Source organism: Jaculus jaculus, chromosome 6, assembly GCF_020740685.1.
Source record: "Jaculus jaculus isolate mJacJac1 chromosome 6, mJacJac1.mat.Y.cur, whole genome shotgun sequence".
Taxonomy (NCBI): Eukaryota; Metazoa; Chordata; class Mammalia; order Rodentia; family Dipodidae; genus Jaculus; species Jaculus jaculus.
This window is the reverse complement of record NC_059107.1, coordinates 161,092,614-161,107,274: the sequence shown is the minus strand read 5'-3', so window position 1 is coordinate 161,107,274 and position 14,661 is coordinate 161,092,614. Positions and strand designations below refer to the sequence as shown.

The 14,661-nt window shown below is 52.5% G+C and overlaps 1 protein-coding gene across 1 annotated transcript in view; it reads right to left on the bottom strand.

Moving 5' to 3' along the window:
- Window positions 1–14,396, bottom strand: part of Parvb (parvin beta) — a 105,113-nt gene extending 90,717 nt beyond the window's left edge. Inside the window, exon 1 of the mRNA XM_045153372.1 lies at window positions 14,264–14,396. Within this exon, the coding sequence (XP_045009307.1) occupies window positions 14,264–14,378 (115 nt within the window). The 5' untranslated portion in view covers window positions 14,379–14,396. The remainder of the gene's footprint in view (window positions 1–14,263) is intronic.
- Window positions 14,397–14,661: the final 265 nt, after the last annotated feature.

The window sequence follows — 14,661 nt, the reverse complement described above, 5'->3', positions numbered from 1 at the left end:
TATTTTGGGGCCTTTTTCTTGAATGAAAATTGACATACTGTAACATGCATGGTTTTAGGCGCACAGTTGGCGGGTTTTGACTAGCGAGTGCACCTGCATGTCCTAAGCCCCCCGTAGTAGGAAGTGTGTTTAACTACAGGAAGTTGCCCTGCTCCTTCCCAGGCACGCACCTTAGAGTGACTTGTCAGTGACGGAACTTCATAACAACGGAATCACAGCATGCGCTCCTTCGGGACTGGCTGCTTCTGCTCCAAAGAGCAGGGTCAGACTCTCCACCTTTGTGCCTGTAAAACCCACTCCCTGCCTCCCCTGCCGGTGGACTGCAGGGCTGTCCTGGGGTTCAGCTCTTCTGAGGAGAGCTGCTGTGGTCAGCCTAGGGACATGGCTCAAGGAAATACATCTGAGACTGCAGGAGAGAGGCAACAGCGCAGGTTGGGCCTCTGAGCCAAGGAAGGTGGGGGAAGGGCAGGAAGTGAGCGAAGTCCCCGAGGCTGGACAGACACGGGAATGGGCTCCAGGAGTAGAACAAGGCCGACACTCTGCACAGGACGGATCAAGTCTGTCTTGCTCTCCGCAGCATCTTTCTGGCCCTGGAGCTAAGTGTAGAAGGAACAGGAAAGACGACTCCCACTGAGTCACCCCTCGGGCTCAGGTCCAGGGGGGACTCACCTGCGGGCGGAGCCCCACCATTCCTCTCCCATCTTTGCGCAGCTGAAGATCAGGCTCACCACATGGTAGCCACTTCCTAGTCTCTGTGGTATAAACCAGGCGCAATGGGTGAGGTTTGGGCTCAGAGCCTAGAATACATAAAAGACCTAAAAAATCTTCGCCACAGTGTGTCTCCTGTCAACTGCATGAATCCATTCGTGCTTGCTGCTAAGCCAGGCGTGGTGGTGCACGCCTCTGATCCCAAGTCTCCGGAGGCAGAGGTAGGAGGATCAATGTGAGTTCAAGGCCAGCCTGGGACTACACAGTGAGTTCCAAGTCAACCTGAGCTACAGTGAGACCCTACCTCAAAAACAAACAAACAAAAAAAATTTCTTGTCGGGCATGATGATGCACACCTTTAATCCCAGCACTTAGGAAACAGAGGTAGGAGGATCACCTTGAGTTCAAGGATACCGTGAGACTACCCAGTGAATTCCAAGTCAGCCTGGGCTAGAGTGAGACCCTAACTTGAAAAATAAACAAACAAAAAATTTAAGGGTTTCTCTCACTTTTCAGATGGTCTTCTATTAAAGATGCATATACATACATACATACATACACACACATACATACATACATACATAAATATACATATAAATATATGAATAACTGCAAGTCATACTTTGAAAGGCAATGTTACAGATGGCTTAGCAGTTAAGGGGCTTGCCTACAAAACCTAAGGACCCAGGTTTGATTCCCCAGTACCCACATAAGCCAGATGAACAAGGCAGCACACGCATCTGGAGTTCATGGTGTGCCCATTTTCTCTGTCTCTCTCTACCTCTCTTTCTATCTCTCTCAAGTAAATAAGAAACTTCATCTCACACCAAAAAAAAAAAAAAGAGGAATGAAGACACTTCACATTATCCTTTGAGATGTTCCTCAAATTCATTTTTACTAAAAATAAATGGCAAACACCATATGTGCAGGAGGCTGCCTGCTCCAAGGCCACTTCATCCACATATTTACTTTTTGTTGTTTTTGTTTTTTGAGGTAGGGTTTCACTCTAGCCCAGGCTGAACTGGAAATTCACTGTGTAGTCTCAGGGTGGCCTCAAACTCATGGTGGTCCTCCTACCTCTGCCTCCAAGTGCTGGTATTAAAGGTTTACATCACCATGCCCGGCTCATCCACATATTTAAATCTCAGCCTGCCAGGGCTGCAGCTCTCTGCAGTAACCTGAGATGCAGCAACCCAGCAGGCAGTCTTGGCTGGCTCCCTGAACCAGACAGCTGCTTGCAGAAGAACCTCCTAGATTTAAGCATGCGATGTAGGTGAGCCCAGGGAGATATAAAAGTTTTGTCCTCCTTAACTTTGTAATAACTTAATATTAAAATCTAGACTCTTGAGAAATGTCAATGTTCCAATGAAAGGGCATATAAAATTATGTCGCTTTACAAAGGAGCAGGTAACTTTTTAAAAGAACAAACTTCTGAGGCGCCATTACTCTGACAAGCCAACATTAAGAACTGATTCTTGGGCTGGAGGGACGGCTCAGCAGTTAAGGTGCCTGAAAAGCCTAAGGACCCATGTTTGACTCTTCAGAGTCCATGTAAACCAGACGCACAAGGTGACAGAAATGCACAAGGTCTCACATGCACACAAGGTGGCACATGGGTCTGAAATTCAATTACAGTGGCTGGAGGCCCTGATGCACCAATTCTCTTTCTCGCTCTCTCTCTTTGTCTTGCATTAAATAAAAAGGCCAGTCTTTGGGCTGGCTTAAAAATAAAAACAAGAATCAATTCTGGGGGGAGAGTTGTCTCAGCAGTTAAGGTGCTTGCCTGCAATGCCTAAAAACCCAAGTTCGATTCACCGGTACCCACATAAAGCCAGATGCACAAAGTGGCACATGTATCTGCAGTTCATTTGCAGCAGCTAGAGGCCCTGACACAGTCATTCATTTATTCATTCTCTCTCTCTCTCTCTCTCTCTCTCCTTGCAAATAAATAATTTTAAAAAAACAATGTTGGGGCTGGAGAGATGGCTTGGCGGTTAAGCGCTTGCCTGTGAAGCCTAAGGACCCCGGTTCGAGGCTCAATTCCCCAGGACCCACATTAGCCAACTGCAGAAGGGGGCGTACGCACCCGGAGTTCGTTTGCAGTGGCTGGAGGCCCTGGTGCGCCCATTCTCTCTCCTCTCTCTCTCCCTCTCTCTCTCTCTCTCTCTCTCCCCCTCTTTCTCCCTCTGTCTGTCGCTCTCAAATAAATAAATAAAAATAAACAAAAAAAAGTCAATGTTGGTTGACAAGCAAGTACGGGTTCAAAAAACAAAACCTGGGCTGGAGAGATGGCTTAGTGGTTAAGCACTTGCCTGTGAAGCCTAAGGACCCCGGTTCGAGGATCAGTTCCCCAGGTCCCACGTTAGCCAGATGCACAAGGGGGCGCATGCGTCTGGAGTTCGTTTGCAGTGGCTGGAAGCCCTGGTGCGCCCATTCTCTCTCTCTCTCTCTCTGTCACTCTCAAGTAAATAAAAATGAATAAAAAAAATTTTTTAAAAAAGCCTTGAGAGATCTTTGCAACTTTGTTATCAGCAGTCAGACAGCTGCTTCTCAGAACCCTGGGACAGAGGCAGCCGGCTTCCGGAAGATGCCTGTGCTCTGGGGATGTCCCTCACATGGGCGGGCTGGGGGTGCAGGGTGAGTGGGTGGCGGGGGAAGTCCTGGGTTCCCCACCCTAGGCTCAGACACATCCCCAGAACCTTTCTCGCACCAGTTAGTCAGCAGCGCCCGCCACCCTGTTCCCGGCAGCAGCTCTGCAGCCTGGTCTCTGATCCAAAGCTTCGCTTGTCACCCTCTGTCTGTCAGCCACGCTCCAGCAGCCGACAAGGACTGCTGACAAGGCTCCACTCCTTCCTCTTATCTAATCCTCGCATCACCTAAGGACAAGCTGCGGGTATGTCCTGGGGGACGGGCACACGGAGAGGCTGGCAGAGACAAAGTGACGGTCGCTGCCTCCAGGCAGGGCTGGTCTCCATCTGCCCCCACCTGCCCAAGTTTCCAGGGGAGGAATGAGAGGCCCCAAGCCTGGGTGCAGTTGGTCCCCACGGCCCAGACACCCAGTCCCGGCTAGTCAAGGTATTTCTCAGATGTTGGAAGCTCTAGAGGCAGAAACTCTTGTTTGGTGCAGGGTTGTTTTTGCTGTTGTTCTTTTAATTCTTCGAACCAGAAGCGTCTCTTGAATGACGAGCCGCACCACACACCTCGGTGGGTCACTGTGCGCCGGCGCCCCTCTCACCCAGGTCGCCGTGAGCACAGTGACGTTGACCCTGCAGCTCTTCATAAACCGAACGTGTCCCAGCCTCCGCACGGCGTGGGGACAGCAATCACACTCGTTAGGAGATAAACCAGCTCTGCTAAAAAGTAGAGCACACTGCAGTGCATGGGGGGGGAGGTTAAAAAGAAGGTTTTCTTAGACAGCATTTTTAATGTGACGAACCACAGGCCTGCACAGGAGCAAATGGCTAGGTGCAAGGAGCGGCCCTCCGCCAGCACGGCGGGGCGCGGACGCAGGCCGGCAAGCACTTAAGAGCCGCGCGGCAGGCGGCCCACTGACATCCTGTGAACACCCCTTAATCATCCTGACGACTGGACCGGGAGCGCGGGGTAAGCACCTCCAGGGCGCGAGGTAAATGCTAATTCCAATGAGGTAAGCCCGGAATTCAAAGCAGAGTGCTTCTAACGAGTGTGGGCTCGAAAGAAAGGTGACTGGTCTTTCTGGGGGGGGTCTGTCAGCACAGCACTGGCGGAAGCACAAGGTTAGAACAGAAGAGACCCCCAGACTCAGAGAAATTGGCATTGTGAGCGGAATGGGGCCAAGGAGCGCCTCCCCAGTTTCCTACTGGGGCAAGAGTGGCCCATCTGCGTGACAGGCTTTAGGGACCCTGGAGGCTGTAGCGTGGAGTGGACAGGAACCGGGTCACCAGTGGGTTTCCAAGAGGTAACAGTAAGCCTCCAAGAAAAGTGCCCAGTGTGATGCAGGTGGCTCCCCGGGATGGCAGAATGGTCCGGAACACACAGTGGGAACTGCCCAGGTTTAAAGATTCTCATAGAGGAACCCCACAGGAAATCTTACTAAGCCACTGCCAGCACCCTCAGAAGTCCCCGACACCCTCCCAGCCAGAGGAAACTCAGAGTGACCCATGACACCGATGCTGAGAGTCCAGACCACCTAACAGGCCTTTCTTCAGGGACCAAGGGCTGCCCCCTCCCCAGCCAGGCACCCTACCTGCTCAGGACAGAAAGGGGGAGGGGGAGGGGACTGCTCAGAGTCACAGAGGGGCTTAGCACACTGTAGGCCTCACATCCCATCCCAGCACCAAACAGAAAAGGTCTGGATTTGCACAGAAGGGGCATGGAAATGTTTCTCTTCATTAACAGGATCTGTAGAGAACCTGGTGGTTCCTCATTCCTCCTGAACATTCTAGAGCCACAGGGCACATGGCCCCACCCCTCACCTGCTCACATCCCTCCAGTTATCCCCCCCCTGTGGTGGTTTGATTCAGGTGTCCCCCATAAACTTAGGGGTTCTGAATGCTAGGTTCCCAGGTGATGGAGATTTGGGAATTAATGCCTCCTGGAGGCAGTGTATTGTTGGGGGCGGGTTTATGGGTGTTAGAGCCAGTTTCCCCTTGCCAGTGCTTGGCACACTCTCCTGTCGCTGTTATCCACTTGATGTTGGCCAGGGGGTGATGCCCACTCTCTGCTCATGTCGTCATTTTCCCCTCCCATCATGAAGCCTCCCCTGGAGTCTGTAAGCCAAAATAAACCCTTTTTTCCGAAAAGCTGCTCTTGGTCGGGTGATTTCTGCCAGCAACACGAACCTGACGGCAACACCACGCCTCCAATGCTTTTTAGGTAAACTAGCCTCCATCTGAACCCACTTCCACGACAGCCTCCTCACCAGTGACCCAGCCCCCAGAAATTCAAGAACTCAATACCATGTATCTCCTGGTATCCTTATTACACGACAGTGTGTAAGTGACGAGTATCTGGGGCAGCAGTGCCCACAGTGATAGTTCTGGGCGAGAGGCGGCACAATGGGAAAGGAATGACTCTAACGCATCCCTATCAGGTAGGGCTCGGAGCTGTCTCTCCTGTGAATTCCTGACTCCTGGGGGAAATGAAGCCTTACATACCTCTGCCCCACCTCACAGCTCCCTAGGCGGTGTGTAGAATGGAGAATGTTCAGAGGTTTCTGATTGTGACAGTCTGAATGTGATAGTGTAATATTTGGCCCCACAGACTCAATTGTTTTATTAAAATTGAGTTTGTAGACAGATGCACAAGGTAGCGCATGCATTTGGAGTACGTTTGCAGTGGCTAGGGGCCCTGGTTTTCCCATTCTCTCTTTCTCTATCTGCCCCTCCCCCCACCCACCCCCACACACACACCTCTCTCTCTCTCTCTCTCTCTCTCTCTTTCAAATAAATTTAAAAAATAAAATATTTAAAATTGAGTTTGCAACTGCTGATTCCCCCTACAGGGTCGGGGATGTCACTGGGGGGCGGATCTTAGAGTCCGCCCTAAGGTGTATTTGGGGGTGAATATGTGGAGAGTGGTTTGAGCCCTGGCAGTTCCGCTTCTCTTAGTGCTTGCTTGTGCTGGGAGTTGGGGGTGTCTCTCCGCTTGGATCTACGAAAAGGAGCCAGTTTCTTCCACCATTGATGGAACATCCCCTAGATCATCTGTAAACTTGAAGGAAATCCCTCCCTCCCTTAAACTGTGTCTGGTTGGATGTGCACCCCAACAATGTGGAGCTGACTGCAACACTTATTCAGCTAAGTGAATCATATAATCAATCCAGAACTTCTGCTCCCTAGTATTTATTTACTCAGAGGCGTTGCGCGCAGGTGTCCACAGCCCACACGCTTCTACTCACACCGCCAAAACCTGCAGCAGCCAAGACGCCCTTCGGCGGTGGACGCATACACAAACGGGAATTCTCTGGACAGTGGAATTGTCCAGAGCTGGAAAGAAGTCGACCATAGGCTGTGAGAACACGCTGAGTGAAGGGAGCCCATCTGCAAAGGCCACGTGCTGTGAGATTCCAACACACCCACGGAGACAGGGCTTGAAGAAAGCAATCCAGGAGCCACAGAGCCGGTGGGACAGTGTGGAGAGGGTCTTAAACAGTGGCCCTGCGGTGTAGCCCAGAGTGTGGAGCCTGCTGTTATCCTGTCTTGACCCTCAGAATAAGGAACGTTAACAGCAGAGCTTATGCAAGCTACCAGCTTTGGTGATGTTTCACTGTTGGTCTATGGCTGTGACCAATGTACCATACTGTTTGGGGGTGCCACGGTGGTGGAGAGAGACTGGGAAAAAGGACAAGGAATGGGTGGGGATGCAGTAGTCTTTCCACTCAGCTTGGCTGGGAACCCAAAACTGCTATAAATAAATAAATAAAGTGGGCTGGAGAGATGGTGTAGAGGTTAAGGCACTTGCTTGAAAAGCCAAAGAACCCAGGTTCAATTCCCCAAGACCTATGTTAGCCAAATGCACAAGGTGGCACATGCATCTGGAGTTCGTTTGCAGTGGCTGGAGGCCCTGGTGCACCCATTCTCTTTCTCCCTCGCTCTCAAGTAAATAAGAATTAAAAATAAAGTGCAAGCATATATGTGGTGATTTGAATATAAACGTCCCTGTTAGCCTCAAGCATTTGTGATGAAGCATCCTGCTTAGTCTCTCGCTGGTGGACCTTTGGAAGGCGCAGCCTCACTGAAGGAGGCGTGTTACGAGAGGCAGGCCTTGGGGCTGATGCGTCTAGCCCTGCGTGTTCACAGCTAGCCTGCGCTTGCTGCATTCCTCTTTGCCACGGATGCACAATGTCTCCGCCATGACGCAGCTGCCCCTTGAAACTGCAAGCCTCCAAGAAACCCTTTCCTCTCAGAAGCTGTTTGTGGTCAGCTGTTTGTCTCAAGAACGAGAAGCTGCTTACAATATAAACGTCCTTTTTAATATTTTATTTTTATTTATTTATTAGGGAGAATTTATTAGAGAGACAGAGGGGGAGAGAGGACACATCAGGGCCTCTAGCCACTGCAGATGAACTCCAGATGCATGCACTACCATGTGCATCTGGTTTATGTGGGATCTGGAGAATCGAACCTGGGTCTTTAGGCTTCATAGGCAAGTGCCTTAACCACGAAGCCAGCTCTCCAGCCCCAAATGTCATATTTTTTTAACTGTTTTAACATATTACATATATTTGTGTGTGAAGGTAGCTGGAGATTAGGGACTTCTTGTTTTCTCCCAAGCAGGTCAGAGCCCGTAGGCTGGCAGCCCTGGCTCTGCTGGTCTAGACCCTCTGCTCCGAGAAACCCTGACACCGGTCAGCGGCGAGTGGTGCCTGCCATCTGCTGCCTGTCCAGGGAGCAGGGGCGGTAGAGGGGTGCGACTCTCACGGAAGACGGGTGGAGCTGGCGCTGTCTAGCCCCTTCTTACCCAGGGCCTCACTGGGACAAGCTGCTCTTCTGAGACTTGAAGCAGCAGCTGTGACTGTCCCAGGACCCACCCCTGGCTAGCAGGACCATGGGCCTCTCTCCATCAGTCCCAGGGGTCCTGTGTGGGAGGTCTTCCCTACACACCTGACCCCCCGCTTCCAGCCACGCTGACCTCTTGCTCTGGGGAACCCAAGGGTCTGAAGCTCTCCCTTCCCTTATTCTGAATGAGTAGTTAGTTAGTCATGGCAAGTTCCCTTTTCCGACCGCGCCACCACATGACAGGCCTCAGCGGAGAAGGCTGGGCTGAATCACGCCCCGAGTTCAAGCGCGGGCACTTCCTGCGCTGACCCCTCATAGGTCCCGCACACCCCACTTCCCACCCACCCCACCCCCGAGCGTGCGGGGACCTTTGTCCCAGTGGGTCCCTCCCTGCCTGGTCACAGCCCTGGGCAGGGTGGGGCTGAATGGCCACAGCCTCTGAACCTTGAACCCCACCAGCCACCCCCCGCCCCCCGTCCAGAGTCCTCAACTCAGGAAATGTCCAAGTCACATCCTCCCCGCTCCCCTGAGTCCACCCTGGGCTTTCTAACAAAGGAGGAAATGGAGCCCAGTGTGCAGCTGGCAGCCCAGTGCCCTCCCCTGGGCATTCCCCAACAGGCATTTCTGCATAAGCTCCCACCGCCCCAAGTCAGGGCCCAGAGCAGCCTGGGAGGGCGAGTTGCCAAGGCAACGGGCCTGCGGAAACACTGGCAGCTCTCAATTCTCAATTATTCAAGACCTCATTATTCAGTCTTAGCATCAGGCTTTCCATTCCTTCTCCACGCCCCAAAGGACCACACAGAAGCCACCAGGCCCTTCCAAGTCCAACCCTTCCTTCAGTTCCTGCCCGGGAGACCACTTAGGGCTTGTAGCCTTCTCGGTGTCTGGGGAGCCCCACAGGTGCCAGGCCCCCCAACTGTGAGCGCTGAAGCAGGATGGCTAATAGACAACAGCATCTTCTCCACCTGCTGCTTCAGCGCCCATTCTATTCACCGTGGGATGCTTTTGACAGTGGGGATGCAAAAGTGGGGCGTGCTCAGCACTGGGATGTCTCTATCACACCCTCCAAGGCTCAGGGTCCATTGAGGAAGAGGTGGCGGAAAGAATGTAAGAGCCAAAGGAAGGGTAGGACTCCTTACAATGTGCTCCCTCCAGACATAAAATGGCCTGGATATCCATGACCTCACAGTGCCTGACACTACCTACACAAGACCGTCATATTAGGAGGAAAAGATGATCACATCAAAATAAAAAAAGAGAGACTGACTGAGAGGGGGAGGGGATATGATGGACAGTGGATTTGTGAAGGGAAAAATGAGGGGAGGGGAGGGAATTATTATGGTTTATTATCTATAATTATGGAAGTTGTCAATAAAAACATTTAAAAAATAAAATACATAAAGTGAGTCAGACTGGCCCTCCATCTTGTAGGCCCTCGTGACCACCTGAGGGTGTGTCCTTGGTATCCCAAGAGTGTTGTGATGAAGAACAAGAAATAGAAATTAGCTGGGAAGTTTAGCGTAGTAGGGTACCAAAGGGAACAGTTTGTTTTTCTCTCGGCTAAAAGCAGCCAGTGCTCTTGAGCCTCTAAGGGAATGGTGTAAGGTTCAGGAGTGACCAGGTCCAAGGACAGCACTCCAGGGCAAGGATGGAAGCTTTTATTCGGGAAAAACACAAGCTGCCAGGACTGACTCCAAGAGCGGAGTAAGTTCCACATGCGCTAAGTAGGGCTCCTCAGTTGTGGGAAGGTGAGGAAGGGAAAATTAAAAAATAAATACATAAAAACAAAAGGTTTCTTTAGGGGAGATCTAAGATAGCTGGGGGTGACACCAGATCAGAGACCACAAGATAAGGGGGCAGGAAACCTAGAACTGGGGCACCGTTAGGCAAGGAAGGGATACTGGCGGGGTGGTTTCTTAAGGAATGTGGATAACCCACTTCCTTAGGTCTGTGGCCATCCTGCTGTCCTCCTTGACTCTGTTTTGTCCTGACCTAAAAAAATGGGTCGGGCCTTTCCTTATCTCTTTTTCCCTACAGAAGGTCTTCCCTAGAAACCAGGCAAAAGGACGTGACTAAACCTCAAGATGCCTAGGACACCTAGCATGGGAAGTGGACCGACCAGCTCAGCCTTACTCCTAGAAGAAATCCCCATGGGCATTACCCTGCCAGCTCAGAGCTCTCTGCTTTGCTTCCCTTAATGGGATTCCACTTCTGGGGACCCCTCCTACTACTGTACTTCAGCCTTCTTTCCTTCTCTTAAGCTCTACAGAAAAATCTTTCTAAACCTCTGTCTGTGGTCCATGAATTTCACTCATCAAATTCTCGAGACAAGATCCTGGAGCCCACAGACCCTGTGGATGTTTTGTGTGACTGTGGGGTGCACTCAACCCCCTGAGTTCAAAGCCCAACCAAGAACAGGGCTGAGGAGATGGCCCAGCAGTTACAGGTGCTTGCTTGAAAAACCTGTCATCCCTGGTTCAATTCCCCTTACCCACGTGTGGTGCTTTGATACAGGGGTCCCCCACAAACTCAGGTGTTCTGAATGTTAGTGTCCCCAGCTGATGGCAATTGGAAATTAAAGCCTCTTGGAGGCAGTGTGTTGTTGGGGGTGGGCTTATGGGTGTTATAGCCAGTGCCTTACCAATCAGTGTTTGACACACTCTCCTGTTGCTACTGTCCACCTTATGTTGGCCAGGGGGTTATGTCCACCCTCTGGTGAGGCTTGGCTTATGAGGGTGAAAAGGAGCTTTGTCTGGGCTGGGCTAGGAGCAGTTTGTGTGAGCCTTGCTGTTATGCCTGTGTCCTGAGAAGTTGTGCAAAGTTACTTTGCATAGAAACAGACTGGTGTGTGCAGAGGGATATGGCCCAGAAAATATGAAATCTCTGGGTGAACTGCTGCCTGTTCAGCTGTAATTGAGAGATTACAACCTTTGAGATCAGGCTAGCTGACCTGCACTGGGGCAACAGGAAGAATGTAGACTCTTTTGAAGGGGCCTGAGTGCTCAAGGAGTGTCCTATTCTTCAAAGTCTGCTTTATTACCCCGTTGATTAACAAACTGGCACCCTACCTGGTATTGTGGAGTATAAGAAATGCAGGAAAGAGAGGGTCACTGAGTTTGCAACAGTCTTGTGTTTTGGAAACAGCTATGGACGGTATGAAGCAGGTTTGCTGGATGCCTGCATGGAGACCCAATGGAGCCCTGAGGACGAACCATGTATTTCAGTGGAGATGCTGGGACCACAAGATGTCTGCTAAGGAGAGCTGCCAGCCAATGAAGTTTTCCAGGACTGTGAGTAGCCTAACTGGTGGGGCAGAATTAGAACTCCAGAGACTTGTTGCTGGTTAGAATTATGAGACTTGGAGACTTATTACTGACTAGAGTTGTTGGACTTGAAGCTACAGTGTTGAATGTTTGCCCTGGCTGTTTTAAATCGTATATTGGCTGAATATTTCTTTGCTATGCCCAATGTCATCTTTTCAGTGTGAATGTTTAATCTGTGCCATTATTGGGGCTTGGGAAGATTTTGTTGTTGTTGTTTTGGTATTATGGCTCAGTTAAAAGATCTTGGGGGTTGCCGGGCATGGTGGCGCATGCCTTTAATCCCAGCACTCAGGAGGCAGAGGTAGGAAGATCGCCATGAGTTCAAGGACACCCTGAGACTACAGAGTTAGTTCCAGGTCAGCCTGGACCAGAGTGAGACCCTACCTCGAAAAATAAATAAATAAATAAGTTCATTTGCAGTGGCTGGAGGCCCTGGCACCCTCATTCTCTTTCTCTCCCTCTTTCTCTGTCAAATAAATAAAAACAAAATATTTAAAAACAGCCAAGAATAGCTCTGTCACTCTCAAAGACACCCTAAATTCCCGTATCAATATCACCTATGAGTAGCTGTGATAATCTAGAAGCTCAGATATAACAATCGAGAACTGCGTGCTTGCTGTTGGATGAAAGACTTCTTTCTTAGGTCTCAACCCAAACATCACCCCAGCCCCAGAGATCTCCCCTGGCCTCTAACCACTCAGTAGTTAAGGACCATGGCTCTACCCACCTGCTTACACCTTGCACCTCCCACTCCTGAGGCTTGGAAGGCCAGAGCCCTGTCTCTACTTCGCCAGGCCCTAGCAGCATTGAACACAGCAGGTCCCATACGGACTGTGAGCCACAAAGAGTGGCGCGCACTGCACGTCCAGCTACTGGAGAAGCTTAGGTAGGAAGGTTACTTGAGCCCAGGAGTTCAAGTCCAACCTGAGTGACACAGCAAAGCCTGGTTTTGGAAAACAAAAACCAGACAATGGAACGAACCTATCACCATAAGGCATTAAGAGGAAATGAAATGATTTCTGGGCACGTCAGTGGTGACTACATCAGGGGAAGTCTATCCCACAGACAGCCGATGACCAACGGTGACCACAGCCACTAGGGTTTTCAGGAGACCAGTCCTGACAGCACAGGTGCAAACCAGCACTTAAGAGTTCCAGTGCTGGCTCGAAAGAGGAGGGGTCAGTTGGCTTGGAAATCCTCCAGGAACCCCCGGGAGATGACCAGGCCCTGCCCTCAGGGAACTGGTCAATCTAGTTTGGCAAAGGCATGGGGTGGGACACACCTCCCCTGGGGCTGGCAGGAGACAGACATCTCCAAAGGACACCTCAAAGTGGAGAGGGCACACAGCCCCCCCAGCTATCTATGTATCCCAGGTTCCCTACATGTCCTGAGTCAGTCTGTCCCTCCACGTTGTAAGACCTGGGCCTCCTTTGGCCAATACCTTGGCACTTTGAGGCCACAACAAAATAACGCAGGATGGGCTGGAGAGATGGCCTAGCAGTTAAGGCATTTGCCTGTGAAGCCTAAGGACCCAGGTTCGATTCCCCAGAACCCACCTAAACCAGATGCACGTGGTAGTGCCTGCGACTGGAGTTCTTTTGTAGTGGCTAGAGGCCCTGGAGCGCCCATTCTTTCTCTCTCACACTCTCTGTATAATAAATAATTTTAATTTTAAAAAAACAGGGTGTAGCTAGTTGTGGTGGTGTGCACTTTTAATCCCAGCATTTGGGGGGCAGAGTTAGGAAGGAGGATTGCCAAGAGTTCCAGGACAGCCTGAGACTACATAGTGAATTCCAGGTCAGCCTGGGCTAGAGTGAGACCCTACCTTCAAAAGCCAAAAAAAATAAATTAATTAAATTAAATTAAAAAGCAGGATGACTTGGTAGGGCAGCGGGAGCTCCTATTCTAGGGTAAATGTTACGTGGTTGGGGACACACAGCCTGAGTGAACAGAGACACCAGCCTCGAAGGAGTCGCTTGTCCGGCAAGGTCCCCTGTTTGCAGGCGCAGTTTTTGCGCGGGGGGGGGCGCACCTCAGGGAGGGGGTTCCCTCTCCAAGGCTTTGCTTAAACTCTGCCCTTTGGCGTTCTCGGGAGCCCGTCCCATTCCCGCCAGGCCCCACCCACCGCTAGCGTTCGGACTCTCCTAGACTAAGGCCCAGAGGAAGAACCTCCCGGCCAAAACAATGGAAAATTCAGGAATGCCGCTGCGGGGCGCGGCCCCTGGAACGGCAGGGGGCTTTTCCAGCGCACGGCGGGGCTGCAGAAGTTCCGATCCCTGTACGACTTTTAGAAAAGTTTAAAACGTGGGAGGAGTCGTCTTCTGACTTATTTTCAAGGGCCAGGAGGCGTGAACGTGGGGAGTCCTTCGGGCTCCGGCTCCAGGCTTCCCGGGCCTCTGGCACGCATGTCCGGCGTCCCTCTCCTAACGCCTACGCCCCGCGTGCCCGGCACACAAGTGTCCAACCACTGGGGGCCGTGCGGTCACACGGTCACACGGTCACACGCTGACCCGCGCGTCCTGAGCGAGGCAGCGCGCTGGGCAGCCGTGTCCGGCGCGCCCCGGGCTCAAGGCCAGCGCGAGGTCCCGGACGAGCAAGGGCCGGTCCCCAAGGTCCCCCAGGTCACGGGCCGGCGGGGCGCGCAGGCCGGGCTGGGCGTGGGGCGCGCGGACGCCGCTCGGGCCCGCACGGGGCGGGCACCGGTGGGACACCGAGCGGTCACCAGTGCGGGGTGCAGGGGGGGGGCTCACTCACCCTCCCGGGCCTTCTTCTTCCTGGCCAGCGTGCCGCCCAGCTTGCCCAGGAACGACTCGTCCTTCTTCATCCTGGGGGCTCTCGGGGTGGGCGAGCGCGGCGGCGCCGAGGACATGGGCCGAGTGCGCGCCACCCGCCGGCGGCCGGGGAGTGGCCGGGAGGGCGCGGCCCGCCGCCTTCCCCGCCCCCGCCCGGGGCGCGCGGTGCCCGGCCGCCGGCGGCAGCTGCGAGAGGGGGCGGGGGGCGGCCGCCCGGGCCCTGCGCCTGGTGTCGGGCACCGACGCCCCCTTTGTCCATGGATCCCCCCCACAAGTGTGAATTGAGCCGTGGACAGTCCTCCAAGAACCCTGCGGGGAGATGGAGGTGGAAGTCCCTGGGGTTCGGGCCTTGGTCTGACA